At 40.1% G+C, this 26,682-nt stretch overlaps 3 protein-coding genes across 6 annotated transcripts in view; 2 read left to right on the top strand and 1 right to left on the bottom strand.

Annotated features, from left to right (window-relative positions):
- The first annotated feature begins 411 nt into the window (after positions 1–411).
- LOC113433532 (uncharacterized) lies at positions 412–14,091 on the top strand. 3 transcript variants are annotated; one of them, XM_087924666.1, is made up of 7 exons: positions 412–563; positions 1,647–1,751; positions 2,504–2,620; positions 3,085–3,312; positions 7,212–7,342; positions 10,085–10,188; positions 13,974–14,091. In XM_087924666.1, exons 1-7 carry the CDS (start codon positions 464–466, stop codon positions 14,020–14,022), a joined length of 834 nt encoding a protein of 277 aa, XP_087780792.1. In that variant the 5' UTR covers positions 412–463; the 3' UTR covers positions 14,023–14,091. The 3 variants fall into 3 exon arrangements, with proteins under 3 accessions (XP_087780792.1, XP_026551936.2, XP_087780793.1); XM_026696151.2 differs by lacking the exon at positions 13,974–14,091 and adding an exon at positions 11,929–12,331; XM_087924667.1 differs by lacking the exons at positions 10,085–10,188; positions 13,974–14,091 and adding an exon at positions 11,929–12,016.
- A 161-nt stretch (positions 14,092–14,252) lies between these two features.
- NDUFB7 (NADH:ubiquinone oxidoreductase subunit B7) lies at positions 14,253–24,590 on the top strand. Its single transcript, XM_026696253.2, has 3 exons — positions 14,253–14,582; positions 17,570–17,741; positions 18,379–24,590. Exons 1-3 carry the CDS (start codon positions 14,471–14,473, stop codon positions 18,473–18,475), a joined length of 381 nt encoding a protein of 126 aa, XP_026552038.1. The 5' UTR covers positions 14,253–14,470; the 3' UTR covers positions 18,476–24,590.
- TECR (trans-2,3-enoyl-CoA reductase) overlaps positions 22,171–26,682 on the bottom strand; it is a 43,933-nt gene continuing 39,421 nt past the window's right edge. For both annotated transcript variants that reach the window (XM_026696255.2, XM_026696254.2), the window contains 2 exons: positions 25,963–26,008; positions 22,171–24,841 (listed from right to left, as the gene is read on the bottom strand). In XM_026696255.2, coding sequence (XP_026552040.1) covers positions 24,714–24,841; positions 25,963–26,008 — 174 coding nt within the window. In that variant the 3' untranslated portion in view covers positions 22,171–24,713. The remainder of the gene's footprint in view (positions 24,842–25,962; positions 26,009–26,682) is intronic.

Genomic DNA, 26,682 nt, shown 5'->3' with positions numbered 1-26,682 from the left:
CTGAGCCAAAGAATGTGTTAAAGAGGTTGGCTTTAATGTTTTCTTCATAGCAGTCTTTACCATTAGGTCCTTTCAGTGGTGGGATGGACCTTGAGTCTTTTAGTTTGTTGTTTACTAAACTTTAGAAAGCACAGATGGAATTGGTGCAGAGAAGGTTTTCCTCTTGTTTCATGTGATAATTGGTGGCATAAATTTTTGTATTTGCTTTTGAAGTTGGCAATGTGGACTCTTTTCCACCTTTGAGGATAGCCTTATATAAGAGCTGTAGCCACAACTCATTGTACCCTCAACAACAGCTGTTGTCCCAGTATTGCTAGACACCTGTCCACAAAAAGGAAGCGAAACAAAAGGAGATCTGATGACTTCCTGGAGAAATGAAATCCAGAGACCATGTTAAGAACTTGAGAGCTCTATTTTAATCCATTCAGAATCTCCCTCTTTCTCAAGTCTATAACCCGAAGCCATGCACGGCAACACAATAAGCAGGGAAGCAGATCTCCCATGCAAGCCTTGGCGTTCCCTCCCTCCTGAGCCTGCAGAACAGAGTGGGCTCAGCACTGAAGGTAATTGAGTTAAAACCTGGCTGGGGAGGCGGAAGGTGATATGGCACACTTCATAATGTACATAATGAGCTTCACTGGCGGTAATGTTGGTTTGTAGACTGCCATCTATATGGAAAATGTATCTAAAGCAGGATTACGAACATGGGATCTGGTTTGATCATCAGTGCCAGGAGGGAAATGAAAGGTTGAATGGAAATCTGGGATGAGACCTTAATCTACTTAGAATGGTCAGGCAGAGAAAAGATTTCTGTACTTGTAAAAGTTATGTAGAAGAAAAATTTGCTCTAGAACCACAAGCTATTCTTGTTGAAGTTTTTTTTTCATATTTATTGCTGTTAAGAATGTAGAGCCTTATCCTTCTATGTATCTTTTCTACAAATATCTCCATTGAAGATTCACTAATGGTTTTTATAATGGAACCATTCCCTGTGCTGAGTTGTGATCTACCCTATTCATCCTTGAGTTGGCAGGAAAACTATATTGAGAAAAATGTGCTGCCCTTATTCTGTCTGTATTGCATCTATTTTGATTCAGTGCCGAACAGTGCTTTCCTCATTAGGCACCTATAGCATAAAACAGGAGGCATTACTTAAAACAATTGATCCCTTTGAATTGGCTTCCCTTCTAACATCTCAGCTGGTAGCAAAATGTTTATCATGACGGTGATATGGGAATGGTTCAAATTCAGCAAATATGAGTTCCTGTGCCTTTTGTTTTGATAGACTGACTAACTGCTGGGAAGTGAATGAGGTCAAACATGAAACCACACAAACCCTCACACAATCATGCAGAAGCTGACTTGGCTATTTCCAGGAATGAGATGATGGTAAAGCTGTGGAGTGCCATTAATTTTTCTTGTCTGATCAAACTTCCCCCCTCCCCCAAAAAGGAAGGTGCTCAGCTTCTAGAGAAAGCTAAATGTACTTTGTAAGGATGAGCAAGAACTAAGTCAGAAATGTAGTGTGTTGCTTGAGCAACGAAGTTAAAGGGTAGCATCTAAAGAATGTTTGCACTTTGTGCCCAATCCTTGTGTAAAAATTTTCATAATCCCAAGGTTAATTTATTCCATTCACTTTGGAACAGATTATGATAACTGCAGTGCAGAAAGTAACTATGACAGTATCTCGCTACCTTGTGAAAGGAAGACACCAGCTAAACCATTGGATCCTGATATAAAGGCTATTACCGGTATGATATTAGTAAATCTGTTTCAACATTTTTCAATTCACTCAATATTTTCAGTTCAAACACTCTTTTTCAATTCACTGCAGAATGCTCTAAAAACAGGCAGTCTGAAAAAAAGAGTATGTAAACTCACACTTTCTAGCTAGCTAAGAAACCTAGCTGAACGTCACTCATCTTGGTTCCTTGTCATTAAAAGCTTCTTTCTGGCAGTTCTGCTTCATTATTCAATTATTTCTTCAAAGTGCTTATCATCCTGGCCGGAAGAACTCCAACAGGGGAGTATTTCCTCCCAACAGCAGTATAAAAAGCTTAAAACAACCCTTCCCCTTTAAGAAAGTCAAGCCCCAGCAAAAAAAAAAAAAATCTGGAGAAGCTCCAGAGACAATAAGTCTAGTAATACTGCCAAGAATGAGGCAGTTTCTGTAAGCAGGGTAATAAAGGTTAGGCTAGAAACAACACCAGAATGTTTCCTTCCTGCCTTCCTTACAGGATTAGCCCTGTAAACTAGGGGAAAACAAAAGGAGATTTCTTCCAACAACTGGTTCTCCGAACTGCTTAGAAAATTAACAACAGGTTCTAGCGAATAGGGGAGAATAGGCAGAATCCCACCCCTGAATAGGTGCAAGTTCATTCTTGTAAACAATTGTGAATGAAACAGGGTGACTACACAATCAAACCCTTCTCTGGGTTTAATTCTCACTTGCTTTTGGAGTTTAAATCCAGTCTGTATCAGTTGTGGCTCTCTTTCCCTGCAGATCCATCCATCTTTTCTCCAGTCCAATGGAAAAAATACTGGAAAAGAAACCGAATTTGTGTACTCTTGATCCTCACTGGTATCTGTCTCCTCCTTAGTGTCATCCTCCTCCTCTCAAGTGAGTGATTATCAAAAGCTAGTGAAGCCAACCCCATGGACATCCCAGCTCCATGAGATGAAAGCAATGGGGGCGGGCAATGACACTCAGTGAAAAAGAAACATTGGTTGTGCTTAAACATTTAAGGGATGGTATTAACAAGCTGGGGAGGAGTATTAATGTATGGACCAGGACCTTTCTCAGATTGCTCTTTTGCCAACTGGTTTTGATCTACAGCCCATTTCAAACATAATTTCCGCCTTTCAAAATTAAATGGGAAATATTTCATAACCAATTCCATAAACACAGTGCAATTAGAGTGCTGAGACATGAGTTGGCAAAAATAGCCATCAGGCAAAAGCACCCAGATTACTCTAAATCACTAGACTCTTGCTCTGGCTCTTGCAGACACCGCAGTATCTTCCAACTGCCTGTAAGAATACAGTTTAATTCATGAAATTGCATTTCTTTCTTTTTCTTCCCAGATACTTCAGTACTTTCAGAACTCAGGTCGCAAAATTGGAGCTCCGCAAAAGACGGCTATGATGCTTCCCTAGCACCATTCAATTTCACAGAATTGGAGACCAGTGTTATAACCAAACTCAAAAGCTTAGAACAACAATTTGATGAGAAGAGAAAAATCAGCCTGCAGAAAATAGAGGAACAACTACTCAGAATAGAAAGAGAATTAGGTAGACTACAAAATTGCAAAGGTAAATATGAAAAACAAGTCAACATGACATCAGAAAAAGCAATAAGAGACCAGAATTCATTAAAAAAATACTCAACATACACTTGAAGATTAAAGTAGTAAGGAGGCTTCAGATTTAAGTTACAGCAAATAATATGTTTCCACAGAAGAATCTCTTCAACTGGGGTTCAGATAACCAGCTAAGCTCAAACCAAATATATTACAACATGGTTTAGTATATTGTGAACTCAACAAAAATCAGGTCACATTATATCTCTGAGAATTAAATACATTTTACAGTGTGATGCAACATACAATATATAGTGGTGGGATTCAACATTTTTTTACTACCAGTTATGTGGGCGTGGTTAGGTGGGTGTGGCTAGGTGGGCATGGCCATGTAGGACTGGCCATGTGATTGGGTGGGTGTGGCTCATTTTTGCAGCACCACCCCCACCCCATTTTTTGGACCTTCCTGGCCTCAGGGGAGCCTTTTTTGCTCACAGGAAGCTTCCCTGGGGCTGTGCCCCCCCCCTCCATTTTTTGCCTTCCTGGGCCTCAGGGAAGCCTCCTGGGTGAAGCATTAAGAAGCAAAGGGAATCCTGGCACAGCTGTTCATAGGAACAGCTGATTGTCGGGAGGTTAAAAAAGAAGAAATATCTTAAGGAGTGACTGGGCAGGTGAGCGGGCATCGGGCGGGCGGGATAAGCGAGCGGTGACTGGGTGACCGGGTTGGGGGTGTGGCCAGCCAGAAGTTACTACCGGTTCAGCAACCCACGCCAAATCCTTGCTACCAGTTCTTCCGAACTGGTTGAATACCATCACTGACAATATATAGTGATACGTTTTATGTTTTCAGGTAGCTTACATTGTTCTACTTTTACACAGGGCAGGGAAATTGACATAATAGTCCACTTTTCATTCACAAACACATTATCTCATTTTTTAAAAAGTATTAGCGATTTAGTTCATATACTCTTCAAAGACATTATGACATTTCCACTACCAGTGATAGCTCCCACCCATCTGCGGATAGGGAGGCGAGGCGATGGCAGCGCTGCTTCCCTGGCCAGCGGGTCTGGCGGAGAGAGCCCAAAGCCTCCCATCCTTTCCACCCCTTGTCCAGCCCGTCCCCATCCCCACGCATCTCCAAATGTGCCGGCAGCTCCAAAAGCTGCAGCGGCATAGGCATCGGGCAGAGGCGCTCACTTGGCAGGGCTCAGCTCGGAGGAGGTGGTGCAGGCTGTCGCCTTGCCTCCCTGTCCACAGATGGGTGGGCGCTATCACTGCCTCAGGCGGCCTCTCCCAGTGGCCCCTTCGGGTTTGGGCTGGAGGGACTTGGGAAGGAAGCCAAGCTTGGGTCAGCCCGGCTCTTTCGCTTGGCAGGTGAGCATGCACGCACGGCTCGCTTTCCCGACTCTGCCCAGCCCGCACGGCTCTGGCATGGCCCTGGCGGGATGAGCAGAGGGCCCGGTGGGGAGTCACTTGCTTTTGGGGTTGGGCTGCCCTCTTTGTCGTACCGGTAGTAGAGCGTTGTTTTTAAAAGAATTGGCTTTGCCTTCAAAGGCGAAGGGAAGGCGGCGATAGGAGTGCCTGAAGCCGAGTGTCTCTGCCGGGCTCCGGTTGCAGGGAGGAGCCCTGACTGGCCGCGCATGGCTGCGCCAAACGCCACAGCATTGCTCTAAATGCCACGGCAGCACGGGGAGAAGGGAAAGCAACAGTGGTGGAAGATCTCCCAATACGAAGTGCCCCACCAACGCCGAGGTCAACATCCAAGCCATCGCTGCCTGCCCACCCGAGGATGCAAGGGGGGGGGGAATTAAGTCACCCCTGAAAAGATGGACTAGCCGTTTTTTCAGGAGTAAAAAGAAAATAAGGCCCGGCCTTATTTTGTGAGGAACACGGTATCATGTTAAAATATGCATGTGTTGTGAAGGAAGACTGCAGACTGGTGGCTGCAGACTCAAAGGGAGAAATGAATGTATGTTGACCTGGAAGCCCACTGCCCTCCCCTCTAAATTTTCTCCTTGCTGTGCCTCTGGATTCTGGAACAAGGTGACTGTAGCATCCTGGATAGCTTGAAGAAATTCTGCCCTCAAAAATATATCCTAAAATGAGTTATGCATTTTGTTTTCTTTTATATAGCTTGGTATACTTCTGCAGAGATTGTTCTATCTCGTAAGGAGGGATCATTAGTCCCATATAATCCTAAGAATCTACTATATAACGTTCAGGTAGAGGGTGGCATAATTGGAATTGTTCCACATCTTAAATTTGTATCTTTTAATTGCCGGAAAGATAAGAAATAACGGGAGTCCCTTGTCTCTATCCCACCCCAGGTGTGGAGTCAGGTGAGGTACCTTCTGAGATTTAGGTCATGATAGTGATACCACCAGTACTTTATTCCAAAAGAGGAGGCACAACCAGAATATGAACAAATTTTCCACATTCCACCCTCTGGACTCAGCAGTCCACTATAGTGTTTGAGAAGAGAAGCTGACTAATTACTTCCTTTTTCCTCTTTCTCATGAATACATGTGAGTCAGACCTGCTTTACCAGACCTGCTTTACCAAGAAAAATGGGAATAAAGTAAAGAAAACAACCAGTACTGTCTTGCCACCTTCATTATAGCAAGTATAGGAAATTTTAGTAATTTATTACTTTCTCTTCAAATTTAACAAATGATCTTTTCTTCCCATGTCCCATCCCTTATCTACAAACAAATCCTTAAAGCATCATCATTTCAATCATAGCCATTAAAAATTACTAGAAATAACACCTATTTAACTTTGATCAAATTAACCAACTTTAACTTCTAACAAATGTAATCTCACCATATCATAATATTTGATTTCTTTTCATTTCTTCTTTGTCCCTTTTCATGAGATTATTCAAAACTTTAGCAAATCTGTTTTATAAATTCAATATAAAAATTAGTCAGGTCATTGTCTTGGTTTATTGTTGGTATATCCTTTTTAATTATTAAAATATCAGCCAGGTTTTTTTTGTATGTCCAGGGTAACTTCCTTTTCCTGCCATTCTTGTAGCCAGTTGTAAATCCACTTTCAACTCTTCTCAGGTAAAACCTGTTCCTCTTTCAAAATATATTTTAAACAAAGTCTATCCATAGAGGAAGATATCACTGTTGACATTGTTAATATTAATTTTAAACTTTCCAGTGTTAGAATATTTTGTGCCATTCTGTAACTGTTAGTTAAGTTAATGTTCCTCTCTTTTAATTGAAATCTTTAATTTCTTCTAGTGTTCATTTTTTTAAAAAAACTTATTTTTAAAAAATTCAAAACCAACACTTTCTCACAGGAAGAATTCTTTATGTTAATTCCAAAATCTTGTTTCAAATTTATCTGGGCCCTTAGTTTATTTATAGCTTTTTAAAAATCAAAGTTTTAATCAGCCATTTGCTGTTTATTAAAAAAAAGTTCTCGTAGTTAAATTTATCTTTTATCAAGGATTGAAAGCAGACTCATTCAATATTTTCAGATTTGTCACTCCAAAAATTTCTAATAGATGAAAAGTAGTTAACAAGCTGTTTCCAAGTGTCTTTAGAAAAGGAAGGATACAAACTTCGTGCTCTTTTGAGAGTGTTGACCAAGGTTCGAGCAATGTGATTATTTCTTCCTCTCTTGGTGCTTAACATTGTTTGCAAACTGCTTCCTTGCAATTTCCTTGCAAGGACCAACAGTTTGGAGTGCTTGAGGGTTCTTCCTGCTCCTCTCCTTTTTTCAGACAGATGCAAAGAGCTGGTCTACTCACCAGCTCTTCATTCTTCTGATCTATCCTGTTGCCAGCTCTGTTTTTTTTTTTATTGAACTGCCTTCAATCCAACATATTTTTTTTCCTTCCAGGAGTCTCTGCCCCCATTTTTAAAACAATTCTTCTGTACAACTTTTCTATTTCAGATACTTCATGGCGGAGGTTTGAGACAAATGTTTACTACTTTTCTGACACAGAAGAAAATTGGGAGATGGCAAGGAAAACATGTGCTGATCATGATTCTCACCTTGTCATTATTAATAGCAAGCAAGAGCAGGTAAACTCTACATATTCCTGCAGGGAATAGCTTTATTCTTTTCTTGTACACCTTCTTTGTAGTTGAACTTCCTCATCTTAACCTTTCACCACTGCCTGCTTCTTGTGCAGAATCTGAAAAAGGAAACCAGGTAATCAGCACCTTAGTTAATAGCATTTAGACAAATATAACACTTCACGTAGCAATTATTATTTAAAAACTTCGCTTTGTGCAGTGCTTATATATAAATACCAGTAAAAAATATTACTAATACAATTTTCGTTTAGCATAGATCAGGACTAATACTGTTTTGTCCTTGCCTCTTTTAGCCCTATGATACTTGTAGTTATGTAGACTCAATGAACCATACACCAGATAACTACATACTAGCTTTGTGCATTGTGCAAAATCAATTTGGATTATTCATCTATATCTTGGATATTGAATATATTGGATTAACTGGATCAACTGTGCTTCAGTTAATCATAGCTAAGGGCGACCATTAACTCTTCTTTCTACACTTGTTCAAGCTGCTTTTCCCAGTTGCTGCTTCTTTTGCTGGACACCACATACATTGTTCCACAGGTAATCTTCCACTTACAGCCATTTATTTAGGTACATCAAAGTTACAACAGTACTGCAAAAAATTGATTTATGACCAGTCCTTGCAGTTACAATCATTGCAGCATCCCTAGTCACATGATCACAAACTGGACACTTGGCAACCAGCATGCGTTTACAGAGGTTGCATTGTCCTGGGATCACATGATCACCATTTGCGACTTTCCCAGGTATCTTCTGACAAGCAAAGCTAATGGAGGAAGCTGGATTTGCTTAAACGTTATGTGATTCGCTTAAGTGCAGTGGTTCACTTAACAACCATCTGGAAAAAAGGTTGCAAAGTTGCAACAACTGCCTTGTTTAGCAACAGAAATGCTACTCCCAGTTGTAGTCATAAGTGGAGGACTGCCTGATAGCATTTTTCTTGACCAAAAATATTCTGGGTCCATACAAAGACCTTATTGGCATTCTCTGGAAATAAATACAGTTGGCAGCTACAAGCAGCTTTTTTAAACGCCTATTTTATCTGCCTAGAAAGATAGCAAATGTCAGCTACAGCAATATGGAAATTAGTGTGGTTAGAGGAAACAACCTCTCAAAGTTGTTGTTGTAGAGAAATTAAGAGGAGGAAGGAGTATTATGTATGTTTGCTTGCCTTGAGTTACTTATAAGGTGTTGGAATAAAGTTTTCTTGTATTTTTATGCAACAACTAAAGTAGTATTTAGCTAGTAGATGGCAGTGCTTACAAGTTTGAATCTATGGCATACCATCTACTTTATGGTTTTTTGTTCTAAGTAGAGTTTCCTGTTTCCTGTAACAGTTAAACAGTTAAGCAGTAAAGCACACAGTGACTGTACTCTTTGTTTGATCTGTGGTGCTATGTATAAACAGAATTTCTAACATAAAGGTGGGATAAAAAAATCTAACAAATAAATATCCCTTCTGACAAATACAGGGCTGCCCAATCAGGACCACTGTTAAATGGCAGCCAAGAATTGGCGTTTGGTGTCTCTTTTTGCTGCCATTTAGCATTTTTCCATCACAGAAATGGAAAAAGCCCCAGATAAATGGGAATTTTATAACTGGCCATACTCAGCCATTTAGTGAATAGCAAGCTCTCCCATCCCATGGCAGTGGTCGTATGAGCTGCTCATAAAGTGCCTTCTAGTGTGCCTATCAGCCCAAAATAAAAGGGTATACTGTTAATAAAAGGATATACTACAGTATAAAGGGAAGTGGGAAGGGAGTAAGCAGCAGACAGCAACTGTTAAAAAACATTCAGCAGAATTAGTAAACATACCTTGTTTATGTATTTTTCAACCCATTGGCCATAATAGGTGAGTGACACAGGGGTCAGTCAGTCCTCTCTCCCATACTTTTTAATATCTACATGAAGCCACTTTATGAGTCTTCAGGAGCTTAGGGTCCATTATCAAGTTGGTGGTGACATTCAGTTTTACATCACCATCCTGGGTCAAGGCTATCAATGTGACAGTTTGGATGGAAAAGGCAGAGATTGTATCCATGTAACATAGAACTGTTGTTTGCACATGCTGTCAACTCCAATGTTGATCTGTTTGTAGTAATTCATGCCTTCACTACCACCTAATTGGAGTACTGTGATGTATTTTATATTAGAACCCAATCTATATAGAAACTGCCACTGATCCAGAAAGTGACAGCTCATATACTTACAAGGTTCCAGTGATGGAAGCATGTAATACTGATTTTGTGGGCCTGCACTGGTTTCCAGTCTCTGAGGAACTATTTAAGATGTTTCAGGTAGAGCCCAACCTGAGTAGGACCAAAATTAGAAGGCATTTCTTTTCTGTGGCAGTACTAAAGTTCTAGAATGGCTTCCCAATGGGAATCAGTCATCCCCCCGCGCCCCTTACAGGCTTTCAGAAAACTATTGATAATGGAACTATTTTGGAAGCATTCACTTAATTTAGGCATTGCACCTCTTTTATTTCATTTATTTATTTTTATTCCCATTTGCTTCTTGTCGCCACTGAGGCTTTCCCACACTATTTGCTTTAAAATTGTACTATGATTTGTTGGTATATTGCATGCTCTGTAAAATGCCAAAATGCTATAATATGGAATGGTACAAGAGATGTATAGAGAGGCAGGCAAGCAGGCATATAGACATATTGCCGATTTCAGTTGCGTGACATTTGAACAGAGATGTTTCCTCCTAGGATTTTGTGATTCAGACTTTAAAACATTCCATCTGGCTTGGCTTAAGTGATATAGAGAAAGAAGGAACTTGGCATTGGGTTGATGGATCACCACTGAAAGAACGGTATGTATGTATGTGTGTGTGTGTGTGTGTGTATTAGGTAGACAGTCAGACATTTTAGGAATCACACAGATTAGAAACTTGCTAACTGAGCTATCTGGAACCATATTTACTCTAGCTCAGCGGTCCCCAATCGTTCTGGCTTAGCAGCCCGGGTAGGGTGGGGTGAGAGGGGATAGTTCCTTGTGAGTGGCAGGCAGGTGCACACGAGCGTGCACAGCTCCATTTATCTGAGTGGTGAGTATGTGTGCCTGCCGCTCACACAAACGGAGCTTCACACCTGTGCGCAAGTGGCCACCGCTCATGTGAGGGGAGCTTCGCAGAAAAGTGCAAGACAGCCACTGCTCGCACGAGGGGAGTTTTGCGTGGGCGGGCAATCAGCAGCTGCTCGTGTGAGGGGAGCTTTGCGTGTCCACATATACTTGCCTGCTGCTTGTGCAACCCAGTTCCAAACAGGCCACGGCCTAGTAGTGGGCCACAGCCCAGGGTTTGGGGACCCCTCCTCTAGCTTGAGCTCTTTTGCAGACACTGAAGCAAAGAGCATTCATTCAATTATTTACTTTTCTCCTACCCTTCGTGATTAACAATAACAATCAATGCTAAAATAATAAAAACATTGTAATTGTTATACAAGCAGACATATAAAAGAATCAACTAAAAACTGAAGACTGGAAGAAAATTGCTCCTTATCTTAATTACCAGCAGCTCCCAACCTCAATATATCCAGAATTTCATGTCCAGTTTATGTTGTCCCAAATAGATATGATAAATGGATGTATATGGAATAGACCTGGGCCAATGAAATCTCTGACTTATGTAAAAATGAACAATGGTTAATTCAGCAATGTTCAGGAAGACATTGTAGGCAGGGGTGGGATTTAAATTTTTTAACAACCGGTTCTGTGGGTGTGGCTTAGTTGGTGGGCATGGCTTGGTGGTCATGTGACTGGCTGGGTGTGGCCAACTCAACATCACTCACATCGAGGCATGCATCTCCTCACCTGGCCTCTCATGACTGTGGGGAGGCTGCAACTGTCATAAGTGTAAAAAACAGTCATAAGTCACTTTTTTCAGTGACATTATAACTTTGAATGGTCACTCCATACAAGCAAAGTACCAACAAAGGAGGGAGGAAAAACTCCATAGATTTCCTGAGACAGGAAGTCTAGTTCTGCCAAAAATGTAATAAGGGTTAACGGAGAGGCAGTTTCTGTAAGCAACACCAGAATGTTTCCTTCCTGCCTTCCTTACAGGATTAGGCCAGTAATTTCTTTTAATAACCGGTTCTCCGAACTGCTTAGAATATTAACAACCAGTTCTAGCGAATAGGTGAGAACCTATAGAATCCCACCTGATTGTAGGAATCTTCTCATAATTGACATCACTAATTTGGAATTCTCCTATCTATCCTGTCTCATTATGGTGCAGTCTAACACCCTCTTGTGGTCTTTTTGGAGGATTTATCTTTCAGATTTTCCTATTTATTTAATATTATTTTTATTTATCCAAATCTGGGAGTTTTATGAAATAGAAGATATTTATCCAATTATATATGTTATGGAAAAATTGATAGACTTGCAAAAACAAAAGGAAATATTCCTTCAAGTATTTAGTTTGCCAATACTATACAAGTTACCCATTATGCTTTTGTGTAATACCAGGAAGTATAAAGATTCTAAAGAAAGAAAGATATGATTGCAATAAGCAGAATTTAAGGAATAATTAATTTTGCCCCATTTTCAGGAGCTGGAAAGAAGGTGAACCCAATAATGGTAGGAACAATGAAGATTGCGCTGTCCTGTATAAAGAGGGAAAATGGAATGACATTCACTGTGATAAACAAGTTAAATTTGTGTGTGAGAAGGAAGAGATCTCTGAGTAATGAATTTCCTAATCCAAGAGGGTTTCTCTTTTCCAAATTTGGTAGAGAATTCTCAATATATTGTTTATTTGTAAGGTTAATTAAGATCAATGCACACTGCCTTGGTTACCTAGATAATTCTGTACAAGTAGCACTTATAGTGACAGCATACCTTTAATAAAGTTTCTTCTCATAAAACCACCCTAAAACAGCCTTCTGCCTAAAACAATCTTGTCACTTGTTCACGAAGACTGCTTCCAATATCACCATAACTTTGCTGAAATGCAGAGCAGCCTGGTAGACAAACATTTAAAGTAAAATGGAAATTATTGTTTCCTAAAAATATATTAAATTCACTGTCTTTTTAAAAATTCCAGATTATTTTTCATTTTGCCATATTCCTCTGTAGGCTCTTTTTATTTCAGATGACAGCCATTTGGCAAAGCCATTTGGCAAAGCCATTTGGCAAAGCCATTTGGCAAAGCCATTTGGCAAAGCCATTTGGATTCTGTGTCTCCTACAGAATTATTATTGTTCTGATCTAAGGAGCATCACCTGTAGATTTTGATGGGATAATTGTCCAAAAAAAATCTTTTTTAAAAAAATGCCAACACAATTGGAACAGTTCTCCATTTTGGATCCAAGATTAATACTTAACAATAGAGCCATGGTGGCACAGTGGTTAGAATGCAGTATTTCAGGCTAATTCTGCCAACTGCCAGGAGTTCAATTCTGACTGGCTCAAGGTTGATTCAGCCTTCCAAGGTTGGTAAAACGAGAACCCCCAATTGTTGGGGGCAATATGCTGACTCTGTAAACCACTTTAGAGGCAGGGATGGGCTGCTATGAGTTCACCCGGTTCAGGCGGACCCGTTGCTAACGTTATGGCTGGTTCAGTGAACTGCCAAATCCCACCCCTGGCTGCCTCCGCTCACCCTGCCCTTCCCAGGAGTCTTCATGTGGCGCATGTTGGATGCAAGGTAAGTGCAGGGCCTGCACAGAGGCTCGGGGAGGGGGAAAAGCCTGGAAATGGGCCCATTTCCGCAGGGCCTCCAGAGCCTGGGAGAAAGAGTTTTCACCCTCCCAGAGGCTCGAGGAAACCTCTGGAGCCTGGGGAAGGCAAAAACAGCCATCCCGTCATGATACAGGAGGCCGACTAAGCCATGCCTACCATGGCCACACCCACGCCCACCCAGCAACCAGGCAGAGAACCCATTGCTGAAATTTTTGAAGCCTCCCCCCCCACCCCCCCGCTTAGAGGGCTATAAAGCACTACAAAGAGGTACAGGTAGTCCTCGACTTACAAAAGCTCATTTAGTGACCATTCAAAGTTACAACAGTACTGAAAAAAGTGACTTATGACTGTTTTTTGCAAGTATGATCACTGTTGCATCCCCATGGTCAGATGATCAAAATTCAGATGCTGGACAACTGACTCACATTTATGACACTCGGTGTCCTGGGGTCATGTGATCATCTGTTGTAGCCTTCTGACAAGCAAAGTCAATGGGAAAGCCAGATCACTTAACAACTTAACAACTGCAGTTACTCACTTAACTGTGGCAAGAAAGGTTGCAAAGTGGGGTAAAATTCACTTAACAAATGCTTCATTTAACAACACAAATTTTGAAGTCACTTGTGGTCGGACGTCAAGGACCACCTGTATAAGTCTAAATGCTATTGCTATATTCTTCCAAACAAAGAAGCAACCTCTTGAACATCAGAAAAGCTGAAATGGAGGACCATCACTAATCAATAAGGCAGCCAGAAAGACAGGAATTTCTGACGTTTTTTTGCAGTATACTTTTCAAATTCGGACTTAAAATGTGCCAGTCAGCAACAAGCATATATACAAAATTGAATTTTAATTGTAAATAATGTTACAGGGCTATTTGCAATGTATTTTTCCTGCACGGGTTTTCAACAGGCAAAGGACACTTCCAACACAAATTGGACTCTCGATCGGCAATGCATGACATTTTTTTCACGCCGTTCTCTAACACGCGGATAATAAGGATAACAAACAGCATGTTCACTTTGATTTGTCTGGGCAAAAGTTTAAATGTGGACAAATGAAAAGAAATAAATAATTCATTGGAATTTTTTAAAAAATGCACTGCGATTCGGGATTCATCCCCCCCCCCCCCTCTCTAAACGGGTGAATCTGCCTGCAGTTTTCTTTGTCTGTCGCGCATTTATTTGGGAAATAAAAAGCCAACGCCGTAGTTTCATCGGCAACCAACTGCCGGGAGCTCCGGCCGTGACGCGCCAAGACCGCGATAGAGCCCACAGCGTTTCCAAGAGCCGAACGCTTTTAAAGCGGACTCCGCGCCCTGTTCCGGTTCCGGGTGGGAGAAAGGGGAGAAAGAAAAAAAAGCAAACCACGGAAGCCAGCCGAAACAGGGCGCAGAGTGCTTGGCGGAGATGGGGGCCCATTTAGGCCGCCGGTATTTGGGGGACTCGGAGGTGGAGCCCGACCCTTCCGCCTTGCCCACCTTCGATCCCCACTTCGGCCTCCCCGAGCGCAAGGAACGCGGTGAGCAGCGCCGGAGCGGGGGGTCGCGAAGGAGGAAGGTCACCCCGCGCTGAGCTCCGCCCTTGTGGCTCCGGGTGTCCCGGGCTGGGCGGTCGGTAGCAGCTCTCCGGAATGTTGATCACGCAGCCTCTCCTGCCCCCCCCCCTTTTTTTTTCCTTCTTCTTCTTTTGGTAACTCCGGCCGTGTCCTCCACCGGCTTCCCTCTCGGAGTGATTCTGTTTTCCCCTTTCCATCGGCCACCCATGGGACACGGCGTGGAGTTTGCTCCCCCGGTTGCCTCTTTCTCTGCCGGTTTGCCTAGGGGAGGCGTAGTTTATGTGCCGCTGAGAGCTAAATCGGTGTGGTTTGGTTGAGAAGCACGAAGTGGAGTAACCGGGGACCAGTTCTTCACTCAGCCTACCTTTTCGCACGAGACAAAAGTAGACGAGCGATGCATGGGTTTTTTTTCTGGCTCTCGGGAAAGGATCGCCCCTTAATCAATGCATTGACGGGGACCCGAGGGATTCCATCTGCATCCAAGGTGCTTTTTTCAAGAGGCCACTCGACTGGACTTTCTCGTTCTCCTTCGAAGACGTTTCGCTTCTCATTCAAGAAGCTTCTTCAGCACTGGATGAGAAGCGAAAGGTCTTCAAAGAAAAACCAGAAAGTCCAGTTGCCTCTTCAGAAAGCACCTTCGGGACAACCATGACCTGGATGTCTGAGAATCTCCACAGCCAATTCCGTCTGCAGATTTCTGTCGAAAATGAGAACTAAGTGGTGGTATTTTGGGCATCCATTAGATGCTTACTATCTTCTAGTATTTCTATTATAAATACATTTAATCCAGTCCAATGGACTCTAGGTAGCTTGCAAAATATAATATTACATCAAAACAATTTAAACAAAATTTACAAGACAGCTTGGACTAAAAACAACCATCCAAACAAACTACAAAGATCCCTCCCCTCCCAATACATTAACCTCAGGCCTGAGAGCAAAGGCAGGTTTTCCGGGCTATTCAGAACTCCAGGAGAGAGGGTGCTCTCCATATCTGGAGACAGTGTTCCAGAAGGTGGAAGGCTTTACAGAAAAGGTGCACTTTCTAATCTAGATCATACAAGATGGCAATCTTTAATAGAAGGACCTGGAATGCACCCATTCTAGAACATATCTGGCAAACAAACAATGGAAGAAATTCCTGCCACAATTCAATGTGAATCCTTTCTCACAGCCACACCTGCTCAGTTATGTTTACATCCTCACAAGTCTTTGAAATAATTTGGGCTGAAAGATAATGAGTCATTGTACACAATGAAATTGATTACTAGCCTTGGTATTGACAAATTATTGTTCTCCTGTCAATAAAACTGGTTAGAAACTTCTGTAATTCATCTATACAGCCAGTAATAGGATCATACTACAAAATATCCTGGGTGCACTCCAGTTGTATACAGAGTTAAGGCAATGATATATATCTGCCTGAAATACACATATGATGCCTTTGATTTGACATCTGTTGATACATTTGGAGAATATATCACATCTCTTCTTTGGCTCTCTTTTCCCCCCTTCAAGATTATTCAGCTCTCTTCATAGCACTTAATTTCTAGTCCCCCAATTATTACTACTGTTGCTGTTCTCTAAACCTCTTCCAATATTTTTGGATTAAGTGTGATACATAAACTAAACATTATATCATGAGGTAGGAATTGATCTATGCAAAATAAACTGGAAACTTTCCCGTGATTTGGAAATTATGTTTTTGTCATTGGTGGTGCAATCTGAAATTTCATTTGCCTTTTTTTGTAATTCCTGGCTCTTGTTCAGTTTACAACTGGCTACTATTTTAATCTTTTTACAAATACTCTTAGAACTATTCTCCATCTATATCTGTTCACCTTTTTTGTCATAAGTGAAATTTTGCATATGTCTATTTTATATTTCATCCTATTACATTTAGCCATTTCTCTAATCCAGTGATTCTCAAACTGCTCATTTTTAGTGGACTGTGGGGTCCATTAGATAATCCGCCCCATATTAACCCGAGTCATTGGGCCAGAGCTTACTTATTGCTTCTACCTTCATTCCTGTTCATCACCAGTTAGCTAGGTCATAACGATGCATCAGTGGCTGACAAAAAAATTATTGAAGGAAATGAGTGATAATATAATAATGTTAGCATTACAATTCAGAAATCTGATAATGCTGAGTAGGTCTCAAGTGCATTTGAACAGCAAATGAACATTTTTATCAGAAAAATATGCTAATGCTGTTACGGAATAGAGCACAAAAATAACTCAAGTGGTAAACATTTTTTGTATAAAATCTAATTTTAAAAGGATTTTAAAAATGCAATGGACAGGAAGACATATTTAAATACAATTATAATCAGTAGTTTGATTTTCTCCAAAATATTCAACTTCCATGCTCCTAAAGTCAAAGGGTAAGTGTATTCTTTACATGTTTGGTCCTTGCTTTTTAATTTCTGTTTAGTAGATCGCAGTTATAGAAAGTTTTGCAAAATGCTCAAAATGCTTTTGTTTCCTAGGATATTAGCTACCAATTTTGTATAAGCTTTTTCACCCGAGTCAATAATAAAGACTTTGAAAAGTACTTCCTTACAGACTAATTTAACTTTTTTACCATTGAGTAACTTCTTTAATAAATTGTGGGAGTGATAGAGACATGATACAATAAAGCACTTAATAAATACCTTATGACATTCTTATTAATAAGCTGATTAAGCATGGGCTGAATGGCATAACTGAATGATTGCATATCTGATTTCAAAATATTACTCAAAGAACACTCATCAATAATTCCTCATCAGATTAGTGTGGTTTGTAAATTTTAATTGAACAGGTTCTTGAACTTAACTTACTGAACATGCTTTCAAAAGGAGCTTTTACAGCATCTGTCAGAGAATTCCAAATGGTGGTTCTTGAAGAACTTCCATTTAGATTTTAATCTCCCTTTCCATCTTTTCCTCCTTCCATTTTCTCCTACAGTGATGATGGCAACACGTCAAGAGATGAATGATGCCCAGATTCCTTACAAATTCCGGGATTATTGTGCTCATCACTACATAATGTGGATGAAGTGCAAACGTGACAAATATCCTTTTTCAATCAATGGGTGTAAACATGAGGCACATGAGTGGAGTTACTGTGAGCATCTGGAGTAAGTCAAAGCTATGGCTTTTATCTGCTTGGTTGCTATATTTTGTCCTTTATTCTTCAGTCTGTAAATTAACTGTGTTTCAGGGATTAGAAACTACCCTGGATTAGAAGTAATGCCTCTAAATATCCCTGTAATTCCTTTATGAAATGTGTTCTGTTTCCACCATAAAAATTCAACAAGTCTTCAAAAAAGTAGCATAAGATATTGGGGTGGGATGGGAGATTATAAATGCTACCATGATATGAGTATGAAAGAGATCATGATAGTCAAGCAAGTAGTTTTATCTTAATGCTAACAAGCTTTGATTTAATTTTAAAGCACTTTGCCCGGATGGAAAAGGGCCGTAAATCACTGATCTAAGCAAAATTATGTGCATGAGCATAATTATTTATAAATGATTATTAATTAATTCTATTCTTCTTTAGCATGCGTAAAGAACTTTAAGAAAAATACCACACTAAAACCTTGATTGTAGAAGATAAATCTGGGGAGCAATCTGCCTCAGTGATAAAATGTCTGATATTTTAAATATGAAATAAAATTATGGCATTCAAGCCAATTAACATGCAGCAATAAAAGCCTGGTTCAGTAGGGCAAAAGATTTGGACTGACTTATTACTTGTATCCTTTGTGTTAGCTATGTTATGCGCATGAAAGAATTTGAACGAGAACGGCGTTTGCTGGCTAGGAAGAAGCGCATCGAAGAACAGGCGAAAATTACCATAGAAGCCTAATTAGTTTGGGGTGCTTCTCCTCCCTCTTAAAAGAAACTTCTGGACTTGTTATATTGAAAACAATAAAAAACATTATGTCACAGTTGGGTCTCAGATGTTCACTGTGATTCCTACAACGAAATGAATGAATACACATCTTGGACATACGCTAATAAATGTTCATAAATGCCAAGGATCTGTAAGTATCTTCTTGTTGGGAGTCCTAATCTTGCATTACCAGTTCTGGCAATTGTGCCAATGAAATGTATCTAGTTAAGTTCAGATGGAACTGTATAATCTAGTTACTTTTATATTGTCTCTGTATTCATCAACGTAAGCTTGCAGTTTCATTCTGGATGAAGGCAGTGGCTTCTGAACGTTACATTTGTTTACATTCTATGCATTTACACCCCTTCATAAACAAGCAAAGTTTCTTTTACAAAAGTTAGAACTTTTGGAAATGATGAGTGCTGGAGTCCAAAGGGCGGTCGATTATGCTAAATACCCAAGAATTGCTCTGCCTCATGTGAAATAAGAAATAATAGTGGAACAGTTTGGGCTGCAGGTCTGGAGATTGTACATCCTGACTGAATTACTTTATTATTTATTTAAAACATTTATTTCCAGGAAGGAAACATTGAACATCCTAGTAGAATCAGGACATAAATTACTGTAGTGAGGCTATCTCAGTCATAACTGATATACTAGCCTGAACTGATGAAGGTGCCACATGCCATTTGTGCTACAGAGGATAATTATGCTTGTAATGTCAAAGATGGATACAGAAGCATCTCTTATGAATTAGATCTTCCAGGTGAATGCTATGTCTTTTGTCTGGACTGAACATCTATTTTTTGGCTTCAGCTAATCAATTGCTATACCCAGGCACTGACTAGCAATGCCAATGCTTTACTTCAGTGACAAAGGAAATAAAATATGTGTGATCACTACTATATATTATCCACATACTCTATATTGTACACCTTCAGTGACTTGAGAAAGTTTCCCTGAAAATAAGACCTATCCCCAAAATAAGACCTAGCATGTTTACATGTGCACCTAATATAAGTCCTACCCACACAATAAGTCCTACTTAAGAGCCTGCACAGCTGGCCACACACCCATTACATCTGATTGCTCGTGGTTTCACAGCCATGAGGCAAGGTGGGAGCTGCCCACGTGCCCCGCACTGGCTTACCTCAGGGCTGCATGCCCCGATACCTGCCTCGCAACGGCAGCACCACCAACCATGTGTAGCAGGAGCCCACATGGCCACCGGCCCAGCACTTCCGCTTGCTTACAGCCGCAACGGAGCAGGAAGCTGAGCAATGTGTGAGTACCTTGGTCATGAGGCAAGGCATGGATGGCCTGGCTGTGGGGGTTCTGAGGTAAGCCATTGCGGAGCGCATGAGGCAGCTCCACACATCCTGGCTTGTCCATGAGCAAGCAGAAGTGGACTTCCCATATGTAGAAAAAAATAAGACTCCCCCCCCCCACCCAAATAAGCCCTGGTGCTTATTTTGGGGCCCAAAAGAAAAGACATGGTCTTATACTACACGGGTAGTATCTTGTGGAACCTTATATTAGCAATATGGAGTAAGTGGAAATCCTCCAGCAATACTTTCTGGAGATGACCACCCATGAATAAATGGATCCATTCTAAGGCTGTTCCACCTATATCAAGCTCAGACGACTTCTCCCAGAAGTATAACATGATTGCTGGAGTTAGAAGCCATTGAGAAGTGTGGCAGAATCAACATGGTACTATTCACTATTTCTCCCTTGGCAAAGCTCATCCACAGAGCAACTGAAATAGTTTCAATGCTAAAACAGAGTCAAAGCCCATACTGAATTGACCTGGAAAATTTATTTCATTTGACTGACTATAATCAGTCACCATACACTTTTAATACTTTGATCAGAATTTGTCCCTAGCTAATACTGAGACTTTTTTTTAAAAAAATGAATGGTATCTTTCTATGAGGGATCACTCCTTATAATAAGAAAGGTATGAACTGGACTTAGCTGAATATTGTCAATTATGGTCATAAGTTGAGGGCTTCCTGTATCTAGAGCCAGTTTGTTTATCAGTTCAAAGACTAAGCTAGAAAGTGGGAGACCATGAGTTCAAGGTCCGCTTAGCCATGAAAGCCGGCTGGGTGACTTTGGGCCAGTCACACACTCAGTTCAACCCACCTCACAGACCTCTTGTGGAGAAAATAAGAGGAGGAAGGTGTGTTGGGTATGTTTGCCACTTTGAGTTATATAAAAATAATAAAGGTGGGAAACAAATAAATGCTTACGCCAAACCAAAAATTGAGAAAAGCTCCATTAGATGACACTGAAAGGATGCAAAGTGGAGAGAAAGTCTCTTGATGTCTTCCACCAAAATATTCAGTAGTCTGGAATTTGATCAAATTTGAGAGGTTTTTCTCCATCTGCTTTTTAGCTATCTCACAACCTGTTGCGTAGCCTAGCTAGTGGAAATGTATAGTAGAGGCTGAAGAAGCTCTGCACCATGGTAACGGATGCTCAGATTTTATTATTCCCCAATCTGGCATTTGGTAAGAGCACTGATAGGCCATTAAGAAAGCCAGTATGTTTACCCAGCTATCTGAGCAAGGATATAACCAGTAGTTGAGAAAGATACCTGCATCAGACCAAATATTCCACCTAGTCCCCTCCAAAGACCTCTGGAACTAATTGGAAGGAGCATCCAAGTACTCAGGCTGAGCAGTAATACAGTTGACAGCAGAACCAAAACAAGGGATATTACTAATGGTGATGGCAAAGTTGCTGTAAGTCCAGTCATGCAGCTGCTGTGCTTATAAGTAGATTGCATGTGGCCTTGAAAGTTTCTTGTGTAGTATGTCCAAGCTGCATTTCTCATCTTGTGTAAACGTTCACAATTATGCTTCCGACAATTTACTGTTTGATGAATTCTGTGTGATTTTTCAAAGGGAGAAGTCATGTGGGATGACTTTTCTTTCAAATGAGTCTTTCATGTACAGTATATTTCAAGGATTCTTTTTTCTATCCCATCCTTCAACTGGGTAGGCTTCTGGGAATGGGGGATACCGTTCTATCCAATTTTACTCGTGTTTAGTTAGTTCTGAAGGTAAAAGCTCATCTATAGCCGAGTACAACATGAGGTGCAATCATCCCACAATACTTGAGCACCCAAAGGTATTTTGCTGGGTACTATTGGCAGGTGAGGATGAGAATACAAAATATAGGTGTTCAAAATATTTATTTGGAAATACAGCTCATTAGCGAGAAGTTTTTCACTCAATGTATTTATATTTATAGTCAGTCCTACCTGATGTATCATTTTTTCACATGAAAGAGTAGTATTTTGTGGCCTATGATTCCTCTGCTCATCCTATTACCTGGTCTACATATCAAATTGAGCGAATCTGAACTGGGGAGCCCAATTCTGTGATCAACCTCCAGTTGCAATTTGTAAGATAAGTCGCACAAGACTCTCAAATCCTAACTTTAAATTTTCCTAGCCAGTAAGCAGTCCCATTCTCCTTATGCAACTACTGTATAATCTGTTAGGAATCCAATGTCCATATAAGATTATATAGTTTCTGGTCCAATTAATTTCTAATGATTTCTAATGTCCATTCTTACCTGCAGTCTTCCCCAATGTGTGAAAAAAGTCCTTCAATGTATAATTCCATGCTTTAAAAAAACAATCTGAGACTGTCCAGTGGCTGGATTATTTTTTATTGGTTAGTTTAAATAAAGTTCCACATAAAATGGATTATAGCAAAAAGTCAGTGGCTCATTTAATAGCAGCCTCGGAGCCCAGGTTTCAGATATCACTGCTCACATGCAGCATAACCTAAGACTATGACAAACATTCATCTTGATTGTGAACATATCTGTTTAGAATCGAGTTCCACTCTACTTCAAATGGGGCTTTCTTCAAATTAAATATACAAGTAGTCCTCATTTACTAGCCACTCATTCAGAAAATCATTTGAAGTTGGAATGGCATTCAACAAGTCGAACTTATGACCAATCCTTGAAGTTCTAGCCTTCGCAGTGCTTCATGGTCATGTGATCATGATTCAGGGACTTGGCAACTGCTTGTATTACCACAATTGCAGCATCCTGTTGTCAGATTATTGCCATTTACAATTTTCCCTACTAGCTTCCCAAAAGCAAAATCAACGGGGAAGCCAGCGAGGAAGGTTGCATGCTATTTTAGTAAGTCCCCCAGCCTTCTTGCCACATCGTGTATCCCACAACCTTCTTATGCTCACAGTCTGTTGCCCCAACCACTCTCCACCCCCCTAAGCCTCCTCCAAATCACAACCTGCACCAATCCTCCCAGCTTCCCATCCTGGTCCTTAACGTGAAATTCCTACCACTTCCCACTTAGCCTGCGTATCAGTGACAGCAAGTGGGGTTCCTAGAATTGTCGTTAAGCGGTGTGGCCACCAGATGTTACACTTTGCAACTACATTGCTTAGCAATGGCAATCCCACTTCCCAGTTGCCATCATACTCCAAAGACTACCTGCATGCACTATCACAATCTTGGTAATAATGACAAACAGAAAAATAAACAACCTCCTCTCAAGAAGACCGTCCAAACCTAAGAGGCTTCAGTAATCAGCTTTGGAAGCCATATTAGTATCAGAAGTTGGACTCCGTTGGAGTCGAGTTTTTCTGGAACACTGACACCAGTTCTGTAACACTGAATATTTTTATAGAAGGAATAATAAGTATTTGTTTCCTTATCTCTTAAGTGCTAGAAATATTTACAAATTTCAAAGCAGGATTCCCCCCCCCCCCCAAATTTCTCCGTGCACTTGTAAATATACAAATTGAGTAAGTGATTGAAAATGATGCAATTTGTAGCATTTATCTAACTATATTGGTATTGATCATTCTTCCATTTAATGGACAACTAGAAGAAACACTTCATCATCTGATCCTCTAAATCAAAGTTTCACTTGTATATCTCCATAGTTGCCCTTCAGTGGGCCTGTGTTACAGAAAGTTACACAATTATTGCTAGTTAGGCACAAGACTGTATTTGTTAGTCCTGCATTTCAAGAACCTCTTAACTAAAAAAAAGCCTACTCTACTATCACACAAAACTGAGTCACTTCAAGTATACGTTTCTACTTGGAAGATGTTGTTCATAAGATTCTACTAGGAAAAGGAAAAACACGTGGATGACAAGTGGCCAATTTGTATGGTGGTCAGGACTGAAACAACCTATGTAACACCAAAGCTACTACTTCATAACTAATTGGTTTCCCTTTCTTCACAGCAGGGAATTTGCCATGTCATAATTTAGCTTATAACAGATGATGAAATAATGTGTTCTGACCTTATGAAATTACTTGTAATGTCATTCAATTGAGCCATTTTCAATTTTGGTTTCAAGCACAAATGCCTGCTAGTTGAACAAGGGTTAAAAAGGGACACAAGAACATCCTATAAAAGAGAAGTTAGGACTGCCACTGATCTTAGTTTATTTCCCTCCAGAAAAAAAAATAATTACAATTTTTTAGTACCAAGCATCACTCCACAATAAAAAAAATAGCAATAATATTTACCACAACTGAATTAATAGGCTGTGCTGTGCTTTGAATGCAAATGTCAATGAAAAACAGTGTTTTGTATCACATAGGGCCATGATGACTGCATCAGTCTGCAACTCCTTAATGCAACCATGCCTTTTCCTGGGTCTTTCCATCCCAGGAAAGACACATTTGGTTTAGGAATGGCACAATGCATTCCAAGGCACTTTTACGCTTTCATATCCAAAGTGGACAAACGCAGTGGACAACTTTTCTAAAATTATTATTAATAAGGACCAGGGTTAAGATTGCTATTCTATGACCTCACTTTTGGCAAAGTCCAGCTGCCAAGGCTCCATTTATGGTACCTGCTCTTACAAATATAATGCCTATGCCTAACAGCTGTTCAACTTTTCACCCTGTAAAACTGAATTGTTCCCTCTGTTCTTGTTGCAGTATTTGGCTTCATGGTAACTGTAGGGAAGTGTTATTCTAAGTCAAATGTGGTTTTGGAATAAGGACAATGGACAAAGATGATGGAGGAAGGGGCAATTTAACTTTAAAAAGGAAGGAATTCCAACACCACCACCACCACCCCAAAAACCATTGTGGACAGTGAAAAAAACCCCTGTTTTAGACTCCATTAACAGCTGCTCAAGAAGATTAAAAAATGAAGCTACCAGCCTAGTTTGATATGTTAGTGCAGGAGGAGGCTTAGAGCAGAAAAGGGACGATAGGCGAACGTAGGGGTGGGTAATCTCGGAACTCCTTCAGGTAACTTCGGTGTTTTCCCTTTGCCCAAATGGTCATTTGAATAAATCCAACCAAGGAAAACAGAGCCACTGTTGACAAACAAAAAAGTGTGTAATGTTATTAGATATTCAGAAAAGCAGCCTCTCTCTGGGCAGAAAGGCAGAAAAAAATTAAAACATTTAACATTGATTCCTTTTCCAAATGTATTACAGGTGGTCCTCGACTTACAGTAGTTTCTTTAGTGATTGTTTAGAGTTACAATAGCACTGAAAAAAAGTGACTTATGATCATTTTTCACACTTACAATCATTGCAGTATCCTCATGGTCACATGATCAAAATTCAGACACTTGGCAACTAGTTCAAATTTATGATGGTTGCAGTGTCCTGGGGTCATGTGATCACTTTCTGCAACTTTTTGATAAGCAAAGTCAAAGAGGAAGCCAAATTCACTTAACTACGGTGGTACTAACTTAACACCTGCAATGATTCACTTAACAACCAGGGCAAGAAAAGTCGTGAAATAGGACAAAATTCACTTAACTGTCTCACTTAGCAACATAAAGTTTGGGCTCAACTGTTGTCATAAATTAAGGACTACCTGTACATCTTTTAAAGAGGAGACTACGAAAATAGAAAATACTACCAAAGATCTTATATTACATTGGATACTTTTCTTGGGGAATACCATCTAATTTTGTCCATTGTTTAATATAGATACTCCAGAGCTAAAGCATCCCTAACAAATGGAAAATAGATTTTGTAAAATATGAGGTAGTCTTCAGGTTTACTATTCTAGCAAGTGGCAGCATCTTTCATTATTTCCTACACTACATAATGAATAAGAACATCTTCAACTCCTATGTGCCTTGGTAAAACAAAGTAAAGGCAAATGAAGAGATTAAGCAGAAGAGCGCATAGCTGCTGGCATCCCTCTTAGTAAAGGGGTGAAGTTTACTTTAACACAGAAGCTGTAATTTACTGAGCTCTTGTAATCTTATGTGGGTCTTTGCTGAAAGGGGCAAGATATTTCTCCTGTTTTAAATTCATAGACCCTAATCTACTTGGCAATAAAGAACAGTTCTAATAGAAAAATTGGGAAGGGCCAGAAAGAATAAAAATACATAACCATATTTTATAATTCTTACTAAATTTCATAATTCTTATTAAAAGTGACTCCAACAAAGATCTAACCTATTACCAGGACTTACCTGGAAGGCACTGAGTCATTATGGTAAAGCCAATCCAAGACCCTACCTGGAAAAGAAAGCATCAAGACTACATCAAGAAAAATATTAAGACTTTCTAGGCTTGAGCATTGCATTCTTCAGCTAGAGTAAACATATAGCACAGTCCTACTTTGAAGGATAAAGACCCAACCCAGGCACAAATCCTAACTGTGTTTCTGTACTTGCACTGAAAACTTTCCCATAAATTTTCTAGCCCACCTATATGGCAGATTAGTGTGTAGGTAGAAGGAAATACCTATCCTATTCTCAATTTAAAAGACAAGTAGCAATGTTCACATGAGTACAACCATCAGTGTCAAAACAGGCCTGAAGATTTTGTAGTACAAATTGTACTCTCTTAGCTTAAGTATAGGTACTATTCTTAGCACCATGAAACCAAAGTTATTTCCTTCTGCAAAACCAGAGTGAGAAAAATGTAGAAGAAATGGGAGTTTGCCAGGGCGGGTTAACAAGAAGTTCCAAGGTCATTTTTAGTATATGAAGTTAATTTTTAGTAATTTATAGTTATTGTTTTGAGAGTATTGTAAGGCAACTTGAGTCTGCTGATTAAGTAGGATATGTTATTAAATATCTAATAAATTTGGCATCCAAGTAAACAATATGCAAACAAAACAATGCACACACAAATAATACAAATAAAATATACGCCTTGTACTGATGGAATCTTAAAAGATAAAAATG

Source organism: Pseudonaja textilis, chromosome 2 (genome assembly GCF_049901715.1).
Source record: "Pseudonaja textilis isolate UNSWEBS1 chromosome 2, rPseTex1.2, whole genome shotgun sequence".
NCBI lineage: Eukaryota > Metazoa > Chordata > Lepidosauria > Squamata > Elapidae > Pseudonaja > Pseudonaja textilis.
The sequence above is the reverse complement of the archived record's forward strand: the minus strand, read 5'-3'. Positions and strand labels throughout refer to the sequence as shown.

Bases quoted from the DNA above. Each gene is read 5' to 3' on its own strand.
- NDUFB7 (XM_026696253.2), top strand. From the start codon at position 14,471: ATGGGGGCCCATTTAGGCCGCCGGTATTTGGGGGACTCGGAGGTGGAG. The intron at 14,583-17,569 runs GTGAGCAGCGCC...TTTCTCCTACAG, and splicing joins CCCCGAGCGCAAGGAACGCG to TGATGATGGCAACACGTCAA. The intron at 17,742-18,378 runs GTAAGTCAAAGC...CCTTTGTGTTAG, and splicing joins AGTTACTGTGAGCATCTGGA to CTATGTTATGCGCATGAAAG.
- LOC113433532 (XM_026696151.2), top strand. From the start codon at position 464: ATGCACGGCAACACAATAAGCAGGGAAGCAGATCTCCCATGCAAGCCT. The intron at 1,752-2,503 runs GTATGATATTAG...CTTTCCCTGCAG, and splicing joins TGATATAAAGGCTATTACCG to ATCCATCCATCTTTTCTCCA. The intron at 2,621-3,084 runs GTGAGTGATTAT...TTTTCTTCCCAG, and splicing joins TGTCATCCTCCTCCTCTCAA to ATACTTCAGTACTTTCAGAA.